Source organism: Sinocyclocheilus grahami, unplaced genomic scaffold (genome assembly GCF_001515645.1).
Source record: "Sinocyclocheilus grahami isolate Dianchi unplaced genomic scaffold, SAMN03320097.WGS_v1.1 scaffold251.1, whole genome shotgun sequence".
NCBI lineage: Eukaryota > Metazoa > Chordata > Actinopteri > Cypriniformes > Cyprinidae > Sinocyclocheilus > Sinocyclocheilus grahami.
The window spans coordinates 423,109-446,078 of NW_015505430.1; the positions used below are offsets into that span (position 1 = coordinate 423,109).

General features: G+C 39.1%; 3 protein-coding genes across 3 annotated transcripts; all 3 read left to right on the plus strand.

Moving 5' to 3' along the window:
• The first annotated feature begins 2,343 nt into the window (after window positions 1-2,343).
• On the plus strand, window positions 2,344-11,936 carry LOC107598382 (zinc finger protein 628-like). Its single transcript, XM_016289693.1, has 7 exons — window positions 2,344-2,640; window positions 5,211-5,768; window positions 5,938-6,010; window positions 6,642-7,733; window positions 7,814-8,156; window positions 8,417-8,571; window positions 9,065-11,936. Exons 2-7 carry the CDS (start codon window positions 5,392-5,394, stop codon window positions 11,204-11,206), a joined length of 4,182 nt encoding a protein of 1,393 aa, XP_016145179.1. The 5' UTR covers window positions 2,344-2,640; window positions 5,211-5,391; the 3' UTR covers window positions 11,207-11,936.
• Window positions 11,937-12,264: 328 nt separating this feature from the next.
• LOC107598397 (N-acetyltransferase 14-like) lies at window positions 12,265-14,764 on the plus strand. The gene is made up of 3 exons (XM_016289718.1): window positions 12,265-12,411; window positions 12,805-12,890; window positions 13,013-14,764. The coding sequence occupies exons 2-3, from the start codon at window positions 12,810-12,812 to the stop codon at window positions 13,763-13,765; spliced, it is 834 nt and encodes a 277-aa protein (XP_016145204.1). The 5' UTR covers window positions 12,265-12,411; window positions 12,805-12,809; the 3' UTR covers window positions 13,766-14,764.
• A 4,484-nt stretch (window positions 14,765-19,248) lies between these two features.
• On the plus strand, window positions 19,249-21,126 carry LOC107598400 (single-stranded DNA cytosine deaminase-like). Its single transcript, XM_016289722.1, has 5 exons — window positions 19,249-19,268; window positions 19,958-20,123; window positions 20,255-20,534; window positions 20,635-20,750; window positions 21,057-21,126. Exons 1-5 carry the CDS (start codon window positions 19,249-19,251, stop codon window positions 21,105-21,107), a joined length of 633 nt encoding a protein of 210 aa, XP_016145208.1. The 3' UTR covers window positions 21,108-21,126.
• The last annotated feature ends 1,844 nt before the right edge of the window (window positions 21,127-22,970 follow it).

The window sequence follows — 22,970 nt, forward strand, 5'->3', positions numbered from 1 at the left end:
ACCCGAGCAGAGGCTCCCCGGATCCCTGTTCCCTCTCCCTCACTCCCACCTAATCTCGCCTTTCACTGGGAGGTGGTTCAGTCCTCTCAGGAACTCCTGCAGCAGTTCAGGCTCTTTTGTGACTGGGCTTCACGAGTGTTCCTTACCCTTAAATCTAAATTACCAGCATGAGGAACCTCAATGGCATCATGCAAAAAAAAAAAAAAAAATCAACGGGCGGTAAACTGTCTCCTTTACAATACAGCAAAAATGGCCATGACTCAATCATTATTACAGTCCAGGGATGGACTGGTTATAGGGAGCACCGGGCCTTATTCCAGTGGGTCGGGTCAACTTGTGGGAAAATAGTTTTGATATTGTCAGGCCGGAACATCTGAGTGACAGGAGGGTAGTTGAATATTTCAACCCTTTCACAACCTACTCTTGGTCAGCTTAGTTCTAACCGCCACTGCTTCGCGCTTTTGAGCCAATCATAAGAATTAGAGTGAATCTGTGATTAATACAGTTCGGCATTTTCAGACATGCATAATTATGAATATTGCATATGGAACCAGGAAGAAGACGATTGATTTGATCAACTGAAATGTAGTGCCATAGAATTATGACCTCTCAAAACATGTGGTCCAGTCCCAGGAATAGGTGTAAACTGAGTCATATAAAGAGGCAGATTACTGACGCCATATTGGACAAAAGTGATGTGAATCGTCAAAACGATTTTAAAAATCCCTGAATATTTGTGTGGTGGGTTGTGTACGCCCCAGACCCCCCAGATTTGTTTTTAGTCCCAGTCCATCCCTGTCGCAGTCTGAAGTCTGATCTGAAAATCAGAGTGCACTCCAGTCGACATCCTGCTTCTGACGCTCCATTTAACCTTAAACCTTCCTTTACCTTTTCTTTTTTATACAAATTCATTTTTCAGAACTATTTGTTATTTATGTATTTATTTATTTATTGACTAGTTATTTATTTGAAGATATTATTTATTTAATTTCTCGATAAACGTGTCAACATTCTTTCATTTGCAAGTCAAGAAGTAAAATGTACTCTCTTTCTTATTTTCCTATTCATCAGCTTCTCTTGTACCACACACAAAACCACATGTATGACAGCTCCATTTCATGTCTCTTATTAAACTGATTGTATTTTTATACAAATACATTTCCTTCTCACTGTTACCTAGGTTACAATACTCTGCCACTAGATGTAGCAATATTTTGGGAGTGTAATGTATGTCAGCGCTGAGTGAGAGAGGACTAGCACTGACCTGAACTTTGCTTGTCTTTCTTTTTTGTTGTTGTTTTTATTTTTGCACAGCATATTGGGGTTTATATGATTTTTTTTATTGTTAGTTCTGTGATTCAGGAACATGTTTTGATAAACCTTATATCAAGCAACATAAGAAAAAGACAACCTAAGTCTTAAAATACTATGTATTGTGATACTTTGGTACTGTAAAGCTGTACATACATGCTGCCGAATGTAAACTGGTATATACAATGAGTGTATACGTATATTATTTTCCATAACATAAAGTCCAGTGCTCTATCAATGTGTTGCAATATCAATGTTATTTTTTTCCTTTCCCTCCCCTTTTTTAGGATTTTGATACAGTATTTACTATTTATTGATATGATTATTATTATGGTTATTATTAATTATAATAATTGTTCAAATTATTTATTTTCGTGAATCAGAAGCAAGACTTCTGTCATGTTTTGTACTTTTATACTATTCACCACCAATCATCATCTCTGTTTAGGTTGGTTTCTGTGTCTACATAGACTGAACGTTGCTACATGTTTGTGCACTAAATATGCAAAAACTGGCTGTGTTTAACCGTGTGCCTTCTGAGAGCGACAATAAAGGAACTTACATGTAAATTGTAGACATTGTGTTGTTATTGTCCATTGTCTAAAAGCAAAGACTATATGATTATGAATGTTACTATAAAAAAGTGGGATATACCTTTAAAACATGATAACTGTTCTTTACTTTTGAGTAGGCCTGCATATTTTCTTACTGTGGTAGGTGTAATGGCATATAATAAGAACGTACTGAGCAAGCAATAACGTATGAGGTAAACTACATTACCCACAAGCCCTTGCGCAGAGCCAAACCAGTGCATAAAAGATCATTTATTTGTCTATAAAGCTCAATTGAGACTTATCTAGGACACGATATTTGTATAATAACTTAATGGGTTTATTCCTTGTGGGTTTTAAACAAATTCACCGATAGTCTATGCATAATTTAATAAAAAGTTCGTCACAGTATTTTTTTCGACCAATGAGACGAGCCAACGGGGAGGTGAGCGAACCAATAGTCGATGACTTTACTGAGAGGCGGTCACAGACGGGCGACTGCTGGTTAGTTTGTGCTCTAGATTATTGTTAAGGTTGTGTGGACTATCACTGCGGAGTTCGGCCTTATATCATTACATCAAAATCGGCCATTTCACAGCAATGAACCAGGGGAATAACACATGCATGGAATAATGCACTTATTCCGACAAATATTGCGACGCTTGAGGAACGAAGACAAGGCTGGGATGGATTCGAGAAGGCCGGATCGAGACAGCGCAAATAATGCACCAAACAGCCAATAAAACGACCCACTGTTGATTTGTATAGAAACTAAGGGGTGAGTGCGCTTTGCCCTCTTGAAGCCTTTTATCTTCATTTTGTGTTTAGATTTTTTCCCTATTTCCCTGAGACAAGAAGGCAGGAACACACAGATAGATAGCGGGTGAGGGAGTGGAGCAGGAGGAGGAGGAGGAGGAGGAGGAGGAGGATCTTTAAAGGGGAAGGTGGAGCAACACTCAGATCGTCTGTTTACTACCGAGAGTCAATATTGAGGAGGATCAGAATTACTCGTGGAAAGAATTCTTGTAAAAGAACATGCAGTCTTGTTTTAAAAGCTTTTTAATTGCTGGGACTATCTGTCTTCTAATTCTAACTTATTTGGTTTAGCACAAATTATATTGCTAGCATATCATTTTGAATGAAGAGTTGAATTGTGGAAAATTAATTTCAGAATGTTTTAGTGTTTGTTGCATGATCCAAGGAGCATCTTGTTTTAGTGGAAGAAGAACATCTGACCATCAGACTCTGTACAAAGCAGTTTTTCATGATCAATGGCACACATTTACCTGACCTAAATGCAGAATATTAAATATATCATATTCATTTTGAATCATCATAACATTTCTTTGTTTTTGTATTGTTCAAAATTTCTGTTTTTCCTGGCTCATATTAGTGTAGTCTCAGACATTTACGATCAACCGTTTAATTTTATTTACAATATGTCAACCGTTCTGTGCTGTTTTTGCTTCAGGACCCAGTTTTGGCACTCAGAAGTGGTGAAGTGTTACATTCTTTCTTTCTTTCTTATATATATTTGAGCAAAAGTAAACAAATTTTTTTTTTTTTTTTTTTTTTTTACTTTAAAATGTGTTAATATTACTATGAACTATGTTTAAGGATTTGAGTCATATGGTCAGCAGGCTAATTTGAGTGTTTTGAAATGTGTCTTAAATTTCAATGGCTTGATATCCATGGCAGGCAATAATTTATAATTTGTAATAATTTGCAATACAAAAAAAGTTTATCCTAATTTGCTTTGCATAGTTGTGTTTATAGATTTTAAGTATGAGGAAGTGTAAAGCAAGCTGATGTTGACATCTGTCTAATTTGACCAAAAATGATATTAAATATTAAAGGAATATTTCACCAAACTAGGGCTGCACGATTAATCAAATGTGATAGTCATGAGCATTTTGTTTAAAAAGCTGGTTCTGTAATCAGCAGATAATCATCATCACGTGCTTTCAGATGGAGCAGAATTTACTACACACAGCCGTAGTTCACTGACAAGATATGCAAAAAAAATTGTGAAAAAAATTCTGAAATCGTTAGCGATAATGACAGCTGTTTGCATAGCTTCTCAGTGAACTACGGCTCTTTGAAGTAAATGCTGCTCCATCTGAAAGCATGTGAAAATACCACATTTAATAACATATTTTTACTCCAAACTCACTTCATAACATCAGTAGAGTGTTTGAAATAAATCCTTCTGTGAGATGATGTAGCTTCTTACACAGAATAAGGCACGCAACATATTTCATAGTATTTAAGAAGTGATAAAGGCATTGCATTATAAATATACTTTATTTTAATGAAAATTATAATAATAAGAACTCAGTTAAATCTTCTGTTTATTCAGCTGCAACGATAGGCATTTTCTGGGTTTCTTCTGCGAGGCGTATTTGGAGATCCAGCGCGAGAGTGCCCTCTGGCCTTTGAATGGAGATTTACTGCTGATCACAGAACCGTGCTTCACTGAAAGATACGCGCGACAATCGATCTCTATTCCGTTTCGGTTTATCGTGCAGCCCTACACCAAACAATGAAAATTTGCTGAAAATGTACTCACCCTCAGGCCATCCAAGAAGATGTAGTTGAGTTTGTGTGTTCATCAGAACAGATTTGGAGGTATTTATCTTATCTCACTTGCTCACCAATGGATCTTCTGCAGTGAATGGGTGCCGTCAGAATGAGAGTCCAAACAGCTGATAAAAACATCACAGTGATCCAGATGACTCCAGTGAAGCAAAAAGCTGCATATTTGTAATAAATATATCCAGCATAAAGATGTTTTTAACTTCAAAACATTGCTTATGGTATATTGCTTATGATATATTTATAATATAAAGTTAAAGTCTTGCAAACAAGCGGCTTTTTGCTTCACAGTACATTATTTAATGAACTGGAGTCGTGTGGATTACTTGTGGCTTATTGTGATGTTTTTATCAGCTGTTTGAACTCTCATTCTGACGGCACCCATTCACTGCAGAAGATCCATTGGTGACCAAGTAACGCAAAATTTCTCCAAATCTGATCCAATGAAGAAACAAACTTACCTACATTTTGGATGGCCTGAGGATGAGTATATTTTCAGCAAATTTTCATTCATGGGTGAACTATTCCATTAACAAAACAAATGAGAAACATTTTCATATGAGGAGCTGAAATGTCTATTTATTTTGTTATCCATTACATGCATGATTATATGGATATAATCTGAACAACATCTGAAAATAAATTTCCCCTTTGTTTTAGTTGTAACACACCAGTTGACAAACATTGCAATATCTTAAACAGTTTTTATTTGCATTTGCATGAATCATAATTTTTTTTAATGTGCTATTACAGCTCTATCATCTAAGAAGAAGACAACAGAAGACACTCTGCCTCAGAATAGATTCTCTGGCTGAAATCTGAGAAAACTGGTCCAGACTATACCAAACGCAAGCCATGACTGCCATAATTAGAGTAAAACTACAAAACTACTGAGATTCCTGCACTACAGCCCAACTTTTTCTCACCAGTTGTGATGGCTAACACTGTTGCTACTCTGGTGGTCCAAACTGAGCTCTTACCTTCTCAGACATCCTCCTCCCTCTCTCCCTTTCCTTCCCTCCTCCCCTCCGTAGAGGATGGAGAGGAGGATGGAGGGAAGGGAGAAGAAGAGGGCAAAGAGTCAGGAACCGTCGTGCTCACAGGTGACATTGTGACATCGTCAACACCCCCTGTTGCAACAGTGGCTCAAAACCCAGAGCATCCATTCCAGTGTTTGGAGTGTGGGAAGAGTTTTAAGTGGTCATCCAGACTGGCACATCATCAGAGAAGCCATAACAATGAGAGGCCATATCGCTGTAACCTTTGCCCTAAGGCCTTTAAAGGCTCATCTGCCCTACTATACCACCAGAGGTGAGAGGTCAACTGATTCTACATATGGGTTGACATGCACGGTCACAAAATTTTGAATATTGTGTATTGTATAATGTATAAAGATGTGATTCAATGGTGACTTTTTTTGTTATGTTATATGCTGTTTACCACAAGTTCCTTAATAAAATTGCTTTGTGTGTTGTTTAAGGTCTCATTCTGGAGAGAAACCTTATAAGTGTGATGACTGTGGTAAAGCATTCAAACGCTCTTCTCTTCTGCAGGTGAGGCTGTCTTTATGATTCAGATTCAGATTTATAGGTTAATCTTCATATGAGTTCCACCTCCAAATAAAATGAAAGAATCAATTATCAATGTATTTATTAAAAAGAAAAGTGAATAGATAAGCCTAAATATATTTACTATTTGACAAAAGTAGACATATTTAAAATGGTTTAATTCAGCTGCAGTCCAGTGCTGAACTGTACTATCTATCTATATATATATATATATATATATATATACGTATAAATATACAATACCTATTCAAAGTATTTTTAACTCCTTTGACAAATGGAGAAAGAAAAGCAATTAGTAAATGCTCCATAAAATACCATTTATGTTTCATTTAAAAATTATGCATCAGTTTTTTTTCTTCTAATCTAGTTGCCTAATAAACCTGGCATAAACCTCTTTGTGCCATTTTTGTGGAAACTGATGTATTGTTTTAGGATTCTTTGATTAATAGAACAAAAGAGCAGTGTTTATTTGAAATAGAATTTGTAATAATGTAATGTACTTTTTAGTTTAATTTACATTTTAGTTTAGTTTAATAGAAACTTTAGTTTAGTAAAAGTTTTTGATACAATTGTAGCAACTTGATTTACCTACTATCACAATGGTTTTTATATCCAGATTCATCGCAGTGTGCATACAGGCCTTCGCACTTTCCAGTGCTCCTACTGCCCTCTGACCTTCAAATGGAGCTCACACTACCAGTATCACCTCCGCCAGCACACCGGTGAATGTCCGTACCCATGTGACAGCTGCTCCAAAGCCTTCAAGAACTCCAGCAGCCTGCGTCGCCATAAGAACGTACACCTGGGCTTCAAACCTTACGTCTGTGATGTCTGCAATAAAGCCTTCAGTCAGTCCACTAATCTGCGACAGCACATGCGCATTCATACGGGTGAACGTCCGTATGTCTGTGGGGATTGTGGGCGCAGCTTCACACATTCGTCCAACTTGGCGCTGCATCGCATCTCTCACATAGAAGGAAAGGGAAGAAGTGCTGGGAAGTCTGGAGGGGCCAGTTCAGGGTCAGCAACTCGAGAGATGGAGGTGGTGCTGACAGAGGATTTGAACACTGTTGGGATGAGCATTTCTGAAATGGTTGGACTTGTGGGTGGACAGGAAGGAGGGGTCGGACAGGTGTTCCTGTCTCATGATACGTCCTCACCTGCTAACTCAGGTACAGCCAATCAGAACATCCTGCCACAGCTGACACTCACACCCACTTCCTCCGCTGTCACAGACACAGAGCATATCCACATGAGCAAGAACGACATAGGGGCTAGTGTTTTGCTATTTAGTTGTGGCAGCTGTAATGAGACATTTTCAACACCGAGTCACCTTGAGGAGCATCAGACTCTACATCTAGATAGCCTTGGCCCAGCAGGTGGTGGAGGGGCTGCTACAGAAAATAGCACAGAGGCTGAGGGAGGTGGAGTATCACTGGTGGGGGCTACACCAATGTTGGCAGACTTTGAAGAAGTTGTTGAAACCACCACAATTGCAGATAGTGGGCAGACTTCAGAGTTACTTAGTCTGGATGCCGTTAGAAATGAGTCGAGGCAGGCACAGTATGATCTTCTGCAGGCCTTCGCTGCATCCGTGAACCAGATGCCCACTGATACCAGTGTGCTAACTGCACAAGCTACACCAGAATGTGCCTACTGTGGGAAGAGTTTCAAGACCAGCAGCGGACTGACCAGACACGTGGCTCAGGTGAGACCGAAAAACTCTTCTGGTGAACGGAGAATTTTAAGAAACAAACCTCCGTTTCTCATTATCTCTTTCTTTTCAAGGCCCATCCTCTTGCTCTATCTGAGTCACGTTCTCAGTTCAACTGCTCGGCATGTGACCGCTCCTTCCCTCTGCTCTCCTCTCTGCTCAACCACCAGCACTCCCACACTCCTGAGCAAAGGCTGCTTGCTGAGGCGGAGGCAGAAGCAGAGATTGTCTGCCCCTCTCTCTCACTGCCACTGCCCTCCTTAAAGAGAGGGGGAGAAGATGGAGAGAGAGAGATCCATGTCAGTCTGATTGCTGTTACTGAGGAGGGAGAGAGACGAGCTGTGAAGCCATCTGCCAAAGCATCAGGAAAGGGAGCCAGGAGAGGTGGAGGTAGCAAGACATCTGCCACAAATAATGGTAAGAGTGCTGCAGTGGATGCTAAACAGTTTGTTTGGTTTATATTCAAAATCTGGCATCTCTGATTGTCAGGTTTCATTGTTCTTATTTAATATACTGTGTTATTATACTATGCTATTTATTGTCAAGCTTTTGATATATGAAGACCTTACATTACCTTACATGGTATAATAAACACCCATTTAAAACGAGACTTTTGCACACACAATGTAACTCACATATACACTTCACGGCTGTATTTCTCTCTTCATTCCCTACAGAGAGGCCATATCGCTGCTCTGAATGTGGGAAGTCATTCAAAGGTTCATCAGGACTTAGGTACCACATGAGAGACCACACTGGGGAGAGACCGTATCGATGCACAGAGTGTGGCAAGAGCTTCAAAAGGTCCTCACTGCTCTCCATACACCAAAGGGTAAACACAGCTTCTTGTCAAATTGACATTTTGATTTGTTTTTGCGTAAGAGCAGTATGATAAAACTGATTCATTGCATTATTAAATCGATTAAATCAATGATGTAATGTATTAACTTAATTATTTCATCTTAGAAATTTTTTATGGTATTTTATATATTTTTTAAATAATATTCATGGGCTGATCCAGTTCAGAAGTTCAGCTCACCAACTGCAGTAGTTAACAGCACACTAAAGGAAAGCTTACCAGTGACTTGTATTTCAGTTTGTATCTCGTACAAAGCTATGTGGCACATGAGTCATAACAACTACACTCATAATATTTTATTATGCTTTTATTGTGCTTTTGTGAATGGAAAATGGCCAGTGCAGCTTTGTTTATGAATGACAAAATTTTAATATTTTGAATTTTAATATTTCCTTAATGTTTTCTAAATTTGCTGTAAAACAAGATAATATTAAAACATCTTGAAAACTGTTCTCAACCCTTCTAGGTCCACACAGGTGTGCGGGCTTTTCAGTGCCCCTACTGTCCACTGACCTTTAAGTGGAGCTCACACTACCAGTACCATCTTCGCCAGCACACCGGTGAGCGGCCATATGTATGTCAGGAATGCGGAAAGTCTTTCAAGAACACCAGCTGTCTCCGTCGCCACAGTCAGCTCCATTCTGGCCTACGTCCACACACTTGCTCTGTGTGTGGTAAGGCTTTCTCTCAGACCTCCAACCTCAAACAGCATGAACGGACACACTCTGGAGAAAGGCCCTTTCAGTGCTCCCAGTGCCACAAGAGCTTCACCCACTCATCCAATCTGCAGCTGCACCTACGCACACACTCCTCACGCAAGGACTTCAAGTGCCAACACTGCGGAAAAGAGTTTGTCATGCTCTCCTACCTGCAGAGGCACTTGAGAACTCACAGTTCTGGGGGTGCAGTAGCGTGTACGAAGGAAGCAGGAAAGGTGGCTAAAGGTAGTGGGGCTTCAGAGACGGCAATGCTAAATTTAAACTTGAATGTACCTGGAGGGCTTACCTCATTGTTTCCCACTGATAGCAATTCCACATTGATTCTTTCACCCCCAAATCTGGACATACCTCCAAACACATCACAGAACTATTTTATGATCCAGACGACTTCAGGGTTGCAACTGATCCCACTATCCAATCCCACGCCAACACAGCCAGCCCCTCCTCCTCCACCACCACCCCCACAGCCACAGAATTTCCTGCTTCTTCAGTGTCAGTCCAGCAATGGAAACCAGCCTAGTCTTATCCTGGTTCCTACAGCATCCAGTACAAACACTCTTTCCACCCCTTCAGATCCACAGACCCTCCCCTTGGTGCAAACCATTCCGGCAATGCCCCAAGTTCTAGCAGCACCCCAAACACAAATCCAGCAATTTCAACCAGTTCAGACACAGCAGAGATTTATTTTGACGAATAATAATTCTCCCTTCATTACTGCCCAGCCTCAAAGCACATCGACGATTGCTCGTCCCATTTTAGGCAGCCTCGGTCGTAGCAGGAAGGGAGGAACCAGGCATGGACGGAAGCCTAAAGCTGCTACCCAAAAATCCCCCCCTACAGTTCGGACCACACCAGTTAAGCAACCGTTAATGTTATCAGCTGCAACTTCCACATCTACCACAATATCCAGTGCCACTTCTGCTGCTTCTTTAAAGACAGAGTTCCCACAGCTTATTGCTGACAATCCACCAGCTGTGTCACCTGTCAGCACTAGCCAAGTACCTGAAAGCTCTTCAGTTCCTGCAGTTAGGATCATGTCAACAAACAATTCCCCCATGTTGACCAGGGATCTTGAGAGTGTTCCAGTCGAAGAGAAAGCTGTCAAAGAAATCTCAAGGGAGCACTTTGTTCTGTGCCTAAAGAAAGAAATGGAGAATGGAGGACAGGGGGATGGGATGGAGAGAGGGAATGATGCAGGGCAGTCTTATGTCTTGCAGATTGAAGGTGAGGGCCAGCAAGAAGAGGGAGGGAATAGTGAGGGAGGAGAGAAGTCGTATGTCCTACGGTTTCAGACAGAGGGAGAATGCGAAGGAGATGCAGGAAAAGAGAAGGCAGAAATGGTCTCTCTTAACTTACTCCAAGAGTGGACCGGACAGAGTGAGGGGCATGGAGCTGCAGATGCTGAGGGAAGTGTTGAAGTAGAAAAGTCTTTTGTGCTTCATTTCCAAACAGAGCCTCAGAGTGAGGAGGACATTCAACCAAGCTCGGGCTTCATAGGAGGCCCAGGTGAGGATCTCAGCCTTTCTTGCCATCCGGGTCAAGCCTTGGTGCCTCTGGAAGGGCAGGATGTGGTTTTTGAGCTCGGTGATGAGACAAAAATAGATGGAAGCACAGGTCCAGGAGACAGTGTTCAAATGATTGCACTGATAGATGGCGAGGGCAGTGGTTCTGGAGCAAGGGCCAGTTTTAAAGGTGCTGTTGGGGCAAACTCTGGCCAAATGGAGGGAATCTTCCAGTTAGAGGGTGGAGAAGGCATTGTTATAATTGAAGTTAGCACCAGCAGTTTGAGAGAAGGTGGAATAGAGGCAGCAGATGTAGGACATACTTTAGCGGAAGGAACTGAGGACATGCATGCTAATGGTGCACGAGAGGAAGTAATGTCAGAATAGTTTAAACTCGCTGAGTCTGAGAGCATATCATCATCAGAGATGGAACTGATTGGAACTTAAGGTTAAGTATGGAGAACTCTAATAGTCAATTTGACTGGCTTTAACACAATTCACACCTCATGACACGGTTTCAAATGCAAAATTGCAGATTTGTTTACCACGTATCCAAACTGGATTAATTTCAAGTAATTGCTCTGTTATTCTAAAGTGTTCCTTTTGGACTGTGATCAATGGTTTTAGAGATTAGGAAGCTGACGACAATGTTGTAGCTGTAGGACCAACACAGGACCTATGTTGAATCTTACATAAATCATTAAAGACCTGTTTGTTTCACACATAGACATCCTTAGAACACCACAGTGTCTTCTTCCTAAGCTGTTGTCCCCCCCACCCCTGAGACTGCACTTTGTCGGGATAAAGCATATTGCTTGGTAGTTACAGTTGTTCACCTGGCCCCTACGGGGAGCTATTTCACAAACCACAATTATCGAATACAGCCCAGCCAAAAAACAATGGTTTCTAAATGAAGGAAATCCCTGGTCCTCTTCTACATCCAGGGTGCACTGAAAAGAGAATTTATAAAGTAATATGAAATATGAGCTATATTCAGTTATGCTGTCATGTTGACAGTGACTGTACAAAGTGAACTTTTGTAAATATGTTTACTGTTTGTTTTCATTCTTAATATTGCTACTAGATGACAATTACCAATAAAAATAGGTATGAATGACAGTATTTGTGCTTGCTGTTTAACTTATTTCTCAGTTTAAATATATATTCATTTGACTTCATATGTAGGTAAACTTGGTAAGATTTCATGGATAAAGTTAATCATTCCATTTGATATTGCAGCAAATCATTATTTTACAGACAGAGATAAGCTCTGCTATATTTAAGACCATTATATTTATGACCTTTTTTCTTAAAATATAGATTGAACGCGCACATGTGTAACGCCACACAATAATGCGTCAAATCCATACCGGACGCATGCGTTCTTGCGTCGAAAGATTAAACCGTTACGTGCGTATCCACTACGCATTTTGCGCAGGGTCGTATTCCCGGATGAGGATTGGTTGAAATTGCATTCCATGCAGGAAGACAACGTTGAATCCTTAAATCCCTCAAACACGGCAAGTAACATCGATTAAAGAAGAGTGCATTAACTTGCTTTTAAAGCACTCACGGCGTCTCTAAATATTTGGGTAAGTAGTTCACGCATGCTCTTTATATTACAGCCATAGATTGAGTTTTAGAAGGCGGTGTTTACCATATAAGGGATTAAAAAAGCGTGATGACTGAGCAAGCTAACGGTACAGCATGGCATGCTACTATAAACCTGTTAAATGCTTCTTGAATAGCTGCTCAGTCGGGAAGACATACACAAGCCATAAGTTTTTTTGTTTTCATAAATGTCTGAGATGTAATGCAATATAATATGCTCATGAGGCAGTCGGACATAAACCACAAGTCTATCACGTTATGTCCTCAGATGAATTTTTTTTTTTGCAATTACATTTTCTAATTTAAAATATCTAATTGAGTGAGTTCAAATTTCCTTATGTTAATTAAATGTTTTCATTTTTAATTTGTCTCAGGTAAAATGGTCAGATTGGACCTTGGTGATGTAGTTCTGCGCAGGATGCAGGATAAGGACATTGATGCTGTAAAGGCTCTCATCAAGGTGCGGTTCAACATCACATCCCTCATGGGCTATGTAGGGCCATACAGGGCCAACATTGAAGAAGTTTGTTGATGTTTTTTTTTTTCTCTTTATGGCCTCCTCTCATTCATCTCTGTTTGCAGGAAGGATGTGAGGGAACGGAGAACCGCCTGATTCTTTACCTTCTGACTCGTTCGCTCGCTCTTCTCATGCTGGCCATCCTCTCCTCCGTCCTCCGCTGTGTGCTGAACTCTTTTATCATGGCCTTGGTCGCTCCCGTCTTCATCTTCATCATCTACCTCAAACTCACCATACCGCGGTCGGTGGGCATCTTGGGCTCCAGCAGGCCATACTGGGACTACATGGGCAGCTGTTACCATGCAGACACCAAGCCAGATCTACCCAATCCTCACACTGGCAGAGCCAAACTGGAGAAAACCAGACGGCGTAAAAAACCCAAAGAAAAAGTGAAGGACAAGACGAACGAGAGAGAACAGGTGGATGAGGATGAGCTGAAGGAGAGGGCGACGGTTGCTGGAGAGGTGTGGGTGGCGGACTCTGATGGGGAGATTATGGGATGCGTGGCTAGAGACGGTTGGAGTCGGGACGGTGTATGCAGGATCTGCAGGCTGGTGGTTCAGAGTTGGTACCGCAGAGAGGGACTGGGCCGACTGCTGGTGCAGGGACTGGAGTCCAGAACAAAGCAGAGCGGCATACGGCGGGTATATGCCCATGTGCCATTTCCATCCAAAGTGGGAGAAGCTTTCTTCAGGAGGCTGGGTTATCGCCTGCAGGGTGAGACTGCAGGGACTGAAGGAGAGGATGATGATTATGAAGAGCCAGAGAAGGGTTGTTTGGGTTTCACTTTAACTAAAGTGTTTGTTAAGGATCTATAAGACACATTGAAACAAGAACCAAAGGCTTTATTTGCTAGAGAAGGCAACACATAATTTAAGGAATATTCTGGGTTCAATACACATTTAGCTCAATAAACGTGGTGTAATGTTAATGGTGATAAAAAATAATAATTTGAGATTTAAAAAAAAAAGGAAATAATTGTTTAAACTTGTGTATGATTTGTGCTGTAATTCTGTTTAAATAATAATTTCATAGTTTATGGAGTTACATTGTCATGGCAGTGAAGTTGTAAAATTAAGTAACATGCATATTGTTTACATCTTGTGGCTATACTTTTGAAACGGTGAGTATTTTAGTGTTTACTGAGTATTTTACCATTGGCTCCATTGTAAGTGCCTTACTGTAACCCAGATTTCATGAAACAGAAGTAGCGACATCTTTTCTTCTGTATTACAATGTACATCTGAGTGTAACAGATCGAAAATTAAAAAAATTAGGGGACTTGTTAGTTTTACGTCACAATCAAATCCATAACATGCATTTAGAAAATGGATCGTGTAATGTCAGCTTTAAAGACATTTCAACTTGTCCCTTGTTTTTTGTGGTAATCAGCATTATGTGCTGTTGATTGAGCTTAACTCGTCTTAAATCTGGAATATTCCTTTAAAAAAGCTTAGATTTCAGATTCTTAAAAGGATTAGTGCTTTTTCACATTGTCCCAGTGAACCACCGACACCAGGAACCGCTCTGGCTTTGCCACTATACATTTCATCTTATAAAAATCACTTATATTGTTGCGTAAGAGCATTTTAATGTTTTTGAACATTATAGAAATCATCTCTGGGTTTCAAAGCCTGAGCCATGAAGCTGTTAGATAAGCCTAAGGCTGAAAGGACAATCAGTCATCTGACTTATTGTTTATAGCATGGATTTTTTTTTTAAAGAAATGGACAAAGATAGTGATTTACATGTGTTTATCTTATTTATTATTTATGTTGTATTTATGAGTGTATACATACATTTTGTATGTTTCCCTTGACTGCTGATGAATAAACTTTTTTAAAGTATAAATAAAAGTTTTGTCCCTCAGGTTTCTCATGCCATTTAATTATGCTAAAAACTCTTAATTAAGCAGTGTACTAGTGAAATTTATATGTCCTCCGTGTGGACCTTTTGATGTGTTTCTACCAAGCATGGTTCTCTCTTTTTCTGCTTCACTGATCTTTCTGAACCAATATATCTGTGGTTTTGCTTCACTGAAATGCTCTGATAGATTTTACCAGAAGCAAACCTAGGAACAACACGATTCAAACTCATTGCAAATTGAGTTCAATCTCTCATATTCAGCCTGTTTGCTTTACATTTGCTGCAAAAGGCATTGCAAGTACAGTTAATTCCCGCATGCTGCTCTAAATTTGTGTGGGTGGATACAGTTTAGTGAAGCTGAGTGTATTTGAAACTAAGAGCTGCTCATGCTGTGTGGTTAGCTTAAAACACCAGCTATACCTTAACCACTCACACTACTACCCAACAGCACCTAAGGCTGTCATTCACCACCGGATGTTTATACAGTTCACTGTGTGGTTGAGTTGATGCTCACCTGCAACAGAAAGCTGCACTGTCACTGTTAAGGCTTTCACTACTAACTTACCCAAAACATTTAACAATTGTTGAGAAACCACACTCTTGTGAAAAAGGACACTTAAGCATACTTTTAAAAAGAATGCTTGTGGTAACAATAGAATATACTGAAGTGCAAACTGAATGCAATGTTTTCAGACACTTGACTACATATTAATTGCAACTAAATGTAAATGTATTATAGTTTCAATTTATATTAAATGCAGTCAGCTGAATGTTTGAGGGCTTTTTGACTCCCATAAGTTAGGGGTAGGGCTAGTTCACCTAAAAACAAAAATTCTGTCATCATTTACTCACCCCCCACTTGTTACTATCTTGGATGAGATTGATTCTTCTGTTCAGGACGGAAGATATTTTGAAGAATGCTGAAGGTAGCCAGTAACTCAAGGGCTACCATCAACTGTTTGGTTACCAACATTCTTCAAAATATCTGCTTTTGTTTTCAACAGAAGAAATAAAAATCATACAGATTGGGAAGTAGAGGGTGAGTACAGAATTTTAACTCTATTTTGAACTCAATTTTGAATTATGAACTCTATTTTTAGTACATTTTACATGTAATTTAATAATTACTTACTAAAATTGAAATTTAGTACGTTTAAAATAAATAAACTTTAAATGTAATCACTACAGTTAAAATTACAATCAAGTACTTTACATATGCTTTAGTATATTAGACAATATGTCAAAACAAGTGCACTTATTTAATGCCAAAAGATTATTAAAACAATCATTTAAAATGTACTTTAAAGTAAAATTTATGTTCATGGTCATGAAAGGGTACTATCTATATTTAAATGACCTTTTTTCATTCATTTTATATTATCTTTTAAGTTTAGTTTTTTATATATATAAAATACTTTTTTAAGAGTTGAAGTATATTACAAGTGTACATTCAATACAATCAAGCACACTTATATCTGCAATCTGGGACTTTTACCTATTAAAGCTAAAGAGATTACGGAACTAACTAAACAACTTAAAGTAGTAAACGTGCTAAATATGTAGGCCTGTTGTAGTCATTTAGCTGGTTTTGGTATTACTTTCCTGTAGCCAGTATTGTGCATGTCTAGGTTTAAATACAGTTTCAGGATGATTTGAATTTCTACCTGAAACTTTTTACGTTTTATCAGACCTCTTCAGTGTACTCACATTGAGGTATATAAATGAATCCACTACTAGAAGAACCCGTAACCCCATTTTTTCCTCAGACAGTGTCGAGTCTTTGTCATGCACAACTCGAATGTAAAAACCTGTTTTTGTACCAGCCACTAACTTTTCATGGGCTGCAATTATGTTAGTCAACTAATGAGCACAATTACTTCATCTTTCCTTTTGGTAGCTTTGCAAGTCATAGTGGCGGGTTTGTTGTGGAGGAGCTTTTGTTATAATGTACAGAGCTGCTCAGGCAATTGAACACCTGCTACTATATCCCTCTAACCGATGTGTAACTATTATTGTCTCCAGGAAACAGATGTGCGTTCATGACTGGAAAGTAAGTGTGTTTGGAGTTGTGGTTGATTTTGTCTGCACGATGGGCTTCTCTGTGTGTGTGTGTGTGTTTGCGCATGTAGGTGGGTGCGTTTCGGAAAATATGACGTTGCCTTGACGTTTCCGGCCATGATTCGATTCATTTGTTGTGCCCCTTGACACTATATGGTGGTCTTCATTATAAGCAAAAAAACAAGAAAGTGGGCTTTGGGTCACCTGTGAGAACCAAATGTTAAAAACTCTGTCCCCATTTACTCACCATCATGATGTTCTTTCTCCTGCGGAACACAAAAGAAGATGTTTTGAAGAATGTTTCAACTGTTTTTGTCTGTTCAATGAAAGTCAATACACTCCTAAAAATAAAGGTTCTTTATTGGCATCTATAATTTAAGGAAGATCCTTTAACATTGAATCTTTTCATTGGACAAAAGGGTCTTTATATAGTGGAAAAAGGTTCTTTAGATTTTTAAAATGCTCTTCCCACTAAGAAAATTGTCACTGCAAGGTTCTTTGGGGGAATCAAAAACAGTTCTTTGCTCCCTATTTTTGAGAGTGTAGGGTCCAAAACAATATTGGACCCCATTGGCTTTCATACACTCTAAAAAATGCTGGGTTGTTTCAACCCAACTTTGGGTCAAATATGGACTAACCCAACCATCGGGTTACATTTTAACATTACATTTTTAACCCAAAAGTTGGGTTAGTCCATATATATAAAATACTTTTTTAAGAGTTGAAGTATATTACAAGTGTACATTCAATACAATCAAGCACACTTATATCTGCAATCTGGGACTTTTACCTATTAAAGCTAAAGAGATTACGGAACTAACTAAACAACTTAAAGTAGTAAACGTGCTAAATATGTAGGCCTGTTGTACTCATTTAGCTGGTTTTGCTATTACTTTCCTGTAGCCAGTATTGTGCATGTCTAGGTTTAAATACAGTTTCAGGATGATTTGAATTTCTACCTGAAACTTTTTACGTTTTATCAGACCTCTTCAGTGTACTCACATTGAGGTATATAAATGAATCCACTACTAGAAGAACCCGTAACCCCATTTTTTCCTCAGACAGTGTCGAGTCTTTGTCATGCACAACTCGAATGTAAAAACCTGTTTTTGTACCAGCCACTAGTGTACTATCATGTGTGCATATCAGTAGATTTATATTTGTCTTAAACAAAAGTCTAGTCTTTTTTTGATAACGCACATCAAAACAAATCATTTGCAGTAAAAAAAATCATGAGAATCAGCTTTAACGGGAGCAGGACCTACAGTATATTCTTTTCTCTGTTTTCCCATGTTATACACACATAGCGCATTGTGGTAAGACCTCAGAAAGACTTGTGGTCGGAAGGTAAATCATGGGAGCAGACAGATCTCTTCCAGATGTTCGAATTCAGACATACACACACATACACTTGAGAGGGAGCTCATTGGGGAGCGGTGATTTCCCTGGCCGCAGAGTGCATGAGAGGGTGAAGTCGAGTGACTGGAGACAGACAAACACACAGGATGCCAACTTTAAAGTCACCAGGAAAGAGCCAAAGACAGTTGCAGACAGCAACAAATTAACAAGCGTGCTGTAGATCCTAAACCAGGCAGATTCGCCGGTCCTTTCTGCTACCTGTGCGTTGGTGTGTGAGAGTGTTTTTGGAAAAACCCTCTGAGAAGGTGTCTCCAGGGGTTGTGGTAACCTGTAGTAAAACAACCCCCCCCCCCCCTTTTTATTCCCTGTGGGAAAAACTACACAAGTGGAAAGGGTGCGGATGGAGAAAATCTGAGCAAGACAGAGAAGGTATATGAGAGTGTTTGGGTTGTTTTTTTGGATTTGTGTGGGAAAAATGAAGTGGAGGCTTCCCTGACTGGGTGCAGGAGATCTGGAAATTTCCAACTGGCTTTGGTTATGTTGTTGGCAGCAATTTCTGACGCACATTCTGAAGCAAGAAGGTTAGAAAACACGTCAAACGCTCAAGAGACTAATATGCGGTTAGGACAAGGTCAAGTGCTATTGTATAAACTTGGAAAAGTAATAAACAGTTTAAAAAATTGAGAAATGCTTGCATCCATTTATCTATTATGCCATCCAATTCACAATCTATAATGTTTGGTTTACACTGTCTTTTGTCTGTGCAACAAAGACTGTAAGTCTTTTACATATCTCTTTAAATATCACACGCACAGGTTATTGAGCTGTGTCGATGTTTAAATGCACCTCAGCCCTCCCAAACAGGTTTGAAAACCACTGTCACCCAATCAGGGACCCTCTTTCTTACAGCTATATGATCATGTCATAGGTTTTCTATACCTCCCTCTTCCTCAACCCATTTTTAAACTCTCACTGACTTTCACTTGACTAAATGAGTTAGCAAGTTTCGACTTTCGGAATGATCAGCAAGTTGGACAGGTAAGTGAAAACAAAACAAGTGATAGTGAGAGACAAGGGGGATTTTTTTGAGTCTGTGTAGGCAAAATCAACTGTATATCCATTAGAATTGATAATAATATTTATTAGAGCTTTATTAATTGAGGAATAATTCAATGCTTTGATGTCATTCAGTTTATGCACTTTAATGTCGTGCAAGTGCATTGAACTGTTTATAGATTTTCTCCAGTTTCAGAAGTTGCAAATTGAAACTGATAGTTATTAGTCTGTGAGTGATAGTGGGAATAATTTGATGCACGTGGCTCTGAGTCTATATTTAAATGCACATAGTCAAGAAGTTAACTCAAGTCTTAACTCAACCGACCACTGACAACTGCAGGCATCCTAGTGGTGCTGAACAATGTGATCATTACAGAATGCTGTAGACACACAGGCGAGTTTCTGAATTATTCAAAAGTTAAGATTGAAAAATATTTAGTTTGTATTTAAATTAAATTACATTTTGAATTCAAATTTGGTTTAATTTATTTAAAAGTTACAAATTTGTTTAATTTGAGAGAAACAAAAAATTTGAAAAAAAAAGTGTAAAAGTTGTTTTCATTCATGTTCAACAAAAATACTATTTTTAAACAGTATTTTGGTCCCTTTTTACAATAAAAATTAATGATAAATGTATAAAATGAATAACAGTGTGTCATATTTTGAAACAGTGTGCTCATGACCCAGAGGAAATTTATCTTCCATTATAAAAATGTGCGCTGGGCCCGAGGGAGACACGAGACATACCTTTGTTTTGTAGTAAAGAGACGCACCGGCCCTGATTCCCTCTCTTTTGACTTTGGACACCTGCGCAATCGCTCCGGCTGCCATGTAGAGGTGAGGGAATGATTAACTGATAATGTGAAAAGATGAAACATAAAGGTATTATTATAGAGACAAAAACTTACTCACTCCTCTTACTCATTCTTTCTCCATCTGTAACTGTTTTTCTCCTGTTTTGTCTCAAGCTACTCTTCCTACGTCACTTGGGTGCGTTGTGTCCGGGGCTGTGGGGATCCAGTGTGGACGGTGCGAGATTGTGTTACTCAGTGACCTGGTTCTGCTCCTGGTCGCCCTGCTCTAAATGCGCTCAACAACTTGCCCACTTCCTGTCGCAGACACCCAATCTCCGTCTGAGAATCTTTGTGTCACGCCTTTACTTCTGTGATGAAGAGAACAGCCAGGAGAGAGAAGGACTGCGACACCTGAAGAGGGCAGGAGTGCAGATCTCTGTGATGACTTATAAAGGTAAATGGGGAGGGAACAGAGGGGGCGTGGTTAATATTTGTGATATAACGTGGCAAATTACGTCACACTTGTAGTTTATTCGATTCTCTTTTGTTTCTAGACTATTTCTACTGCTGGCAAACATTTGTTGCACGAAGGAAGAGGAGCTTTAAAGCCTGGGATGACCTTCACCAAAACTCTGTCCGCCTCGTTCGAAAACTCAATCGGATCCTGCAGGTTACAAATTTACAATCATTTTAATATGACCTTACTACTGTGGCATTAAATTGCAAGAAAATAATGAATACTAACTAAACCATAGGACTAATAATAGATGACACAATGTGGCCATTTGAATATTTTTCAACAATAGCAATGACAAATTTGGTCATTAAGGAAGTGTCCTTTTCTTTTAATCACTATATTTAACAGTAGCATTTGTGGCAGTAATCCATATGCCATATAAATATAAACATTTTGATGAGGTCAAAGTTTATAGCATATTTGCCAGAGCTAAATGACTTTTCTTCTTTTTCACTGTAGCCCTGCGAGACAGAGGATCTGAGGGACGGTTTCACTCTCCTCGGGCTATGATCACAAATATGAGATTCGCAAATCAATGAACACTGAGATATGAAATGAATGGGATGAAAAGAAATGGTGCTGTAGACCTGAGACTTGAATCCTTTGACTTGAATCTGACTTAATACGTATCTTGTACTGTATTGTATGTAGCATTAATGTGATTATGTTGGATGTCAAAATAAAAGCTGTTATTTGACACTGACACATTTGACAACTGTTTTTCTGTTTGTGTTAAACCAGTATGATTCATAGGTTCAACTGTCCCTGGAATACATATACACTAGTGTTCAATGTTTGGGGTCAGTACTCAGTAAGAAAGAAATTCATATTTTTATTCAGTAAAGATGCATTAAATTGATCAACAGTGACAGTAAATACATTTATAATGCTACAAAAGATTTCTATTTTAAATAAATGTTGTTCTTGGGAACTTTCTATTCATCAAAGAATTCTGGGGGAAAATATGGTATCATTGTATCATTTCTTGAACACCAAATCAGCATATTATAATGATTCTAAAGGATCATGTCACTGAAGACTGGAGTACTGGAATAATTAAATAAACGCAGACTTTCTGAGCATAAGAGATTGCTTTCAAAAAAGGCCCAGTGTCCCACCAATATTAAAATGAAGCAAAATAAAATGTAATGTAAAAGTATATAACATTACTAAGGTGTTTGCTATGTAAGTATCATAAAATATATGTAAATGCATTAATATAATACAATTCAGTCATTTGTAACAGGGCTACACCCACCAAGAGGTACTTGGCCAGGAGAAAGAGGAGTGAAGACCCATCCTAACATAATGTGACCAAATTGGGTAAACTCTGTAGTAGTTGTAAAATTCTTCCATACAGCAGTTGTTTACACAGCATATACATCATGTGTATTGTTGAGGCTGGTATGTTCTGCGTGGGGGACTCAGGAAGTGCAAAATGTTTATGCAAATCTGCCTACTCTTTCTCCAGTTTATTATCATGTCTTGTTTCCGGACAGTGAGTGCACAGTGACCCCTATGCTGTTCTTTTGTAACATCTGCTTGTGTAGGTAAAGTGTGTGTGTGTTTTCGCAGATACAATGCCTATTAGAGTATAAGCACATTATCTTGTAGCTGCACTATGTTGCCTTAGAAAATAAGATCGAAAAAACACTAGTAAATATCAGAAGATAAACATATCCAGGTAAAAGTACAAACTTAACGACTTACCCCACATATCTCTCCTATTTAATTTGATATTTAAGGAGCAACTTTAAAACAATCTATTTTCCTTAGGCAAATTTCTGCATACTCTTTTATTTTTCTTTATTTCAGCTACCAAATGTTCCTTCACAGAAATGTATCCCTGTTCCACTCGTGTCCAGTAGCAGGATCTGTTTCCCATGTTGTGGTGGAAACCATGCGTGACTCTGCTCTGGATCTAAGTTGTCAACGGTGAGTCAAAAGATGTAAAGTTCTTCACCAGAAGAAATTAAAACCATTTTGAATCAGACTCTCAGATATTATATTTCATTTGTCCCCCTTCTCTGTTCGTTCTCTCGTTCTATCCCAACGGCTCTCAAGCAACTGATTTTTCAGAGTCCTTTGACTAACTAATAACTTCAAGGATGATTCGTACAGTTGTCTGAACTCTTACCTTTTTTGTATGTTTCAAACACAATCAAGCCAAAATGTGCCTCTTTGGCTGATGATACACGGGGCAACTTTTTGAGCAATTTTGCCGGGCAACTTTTTTTGAGCAATGTTGCTTGGGCACATTCCCATTGAGAATGGGTAACAAATTTCTGTCTGGATACTTTAGATAGGTCGTGGGCCCTGTATCTAACCTGGTTGCCCATTGACGGCAACATTGTTCAAAAAGTTGCCCCGTGT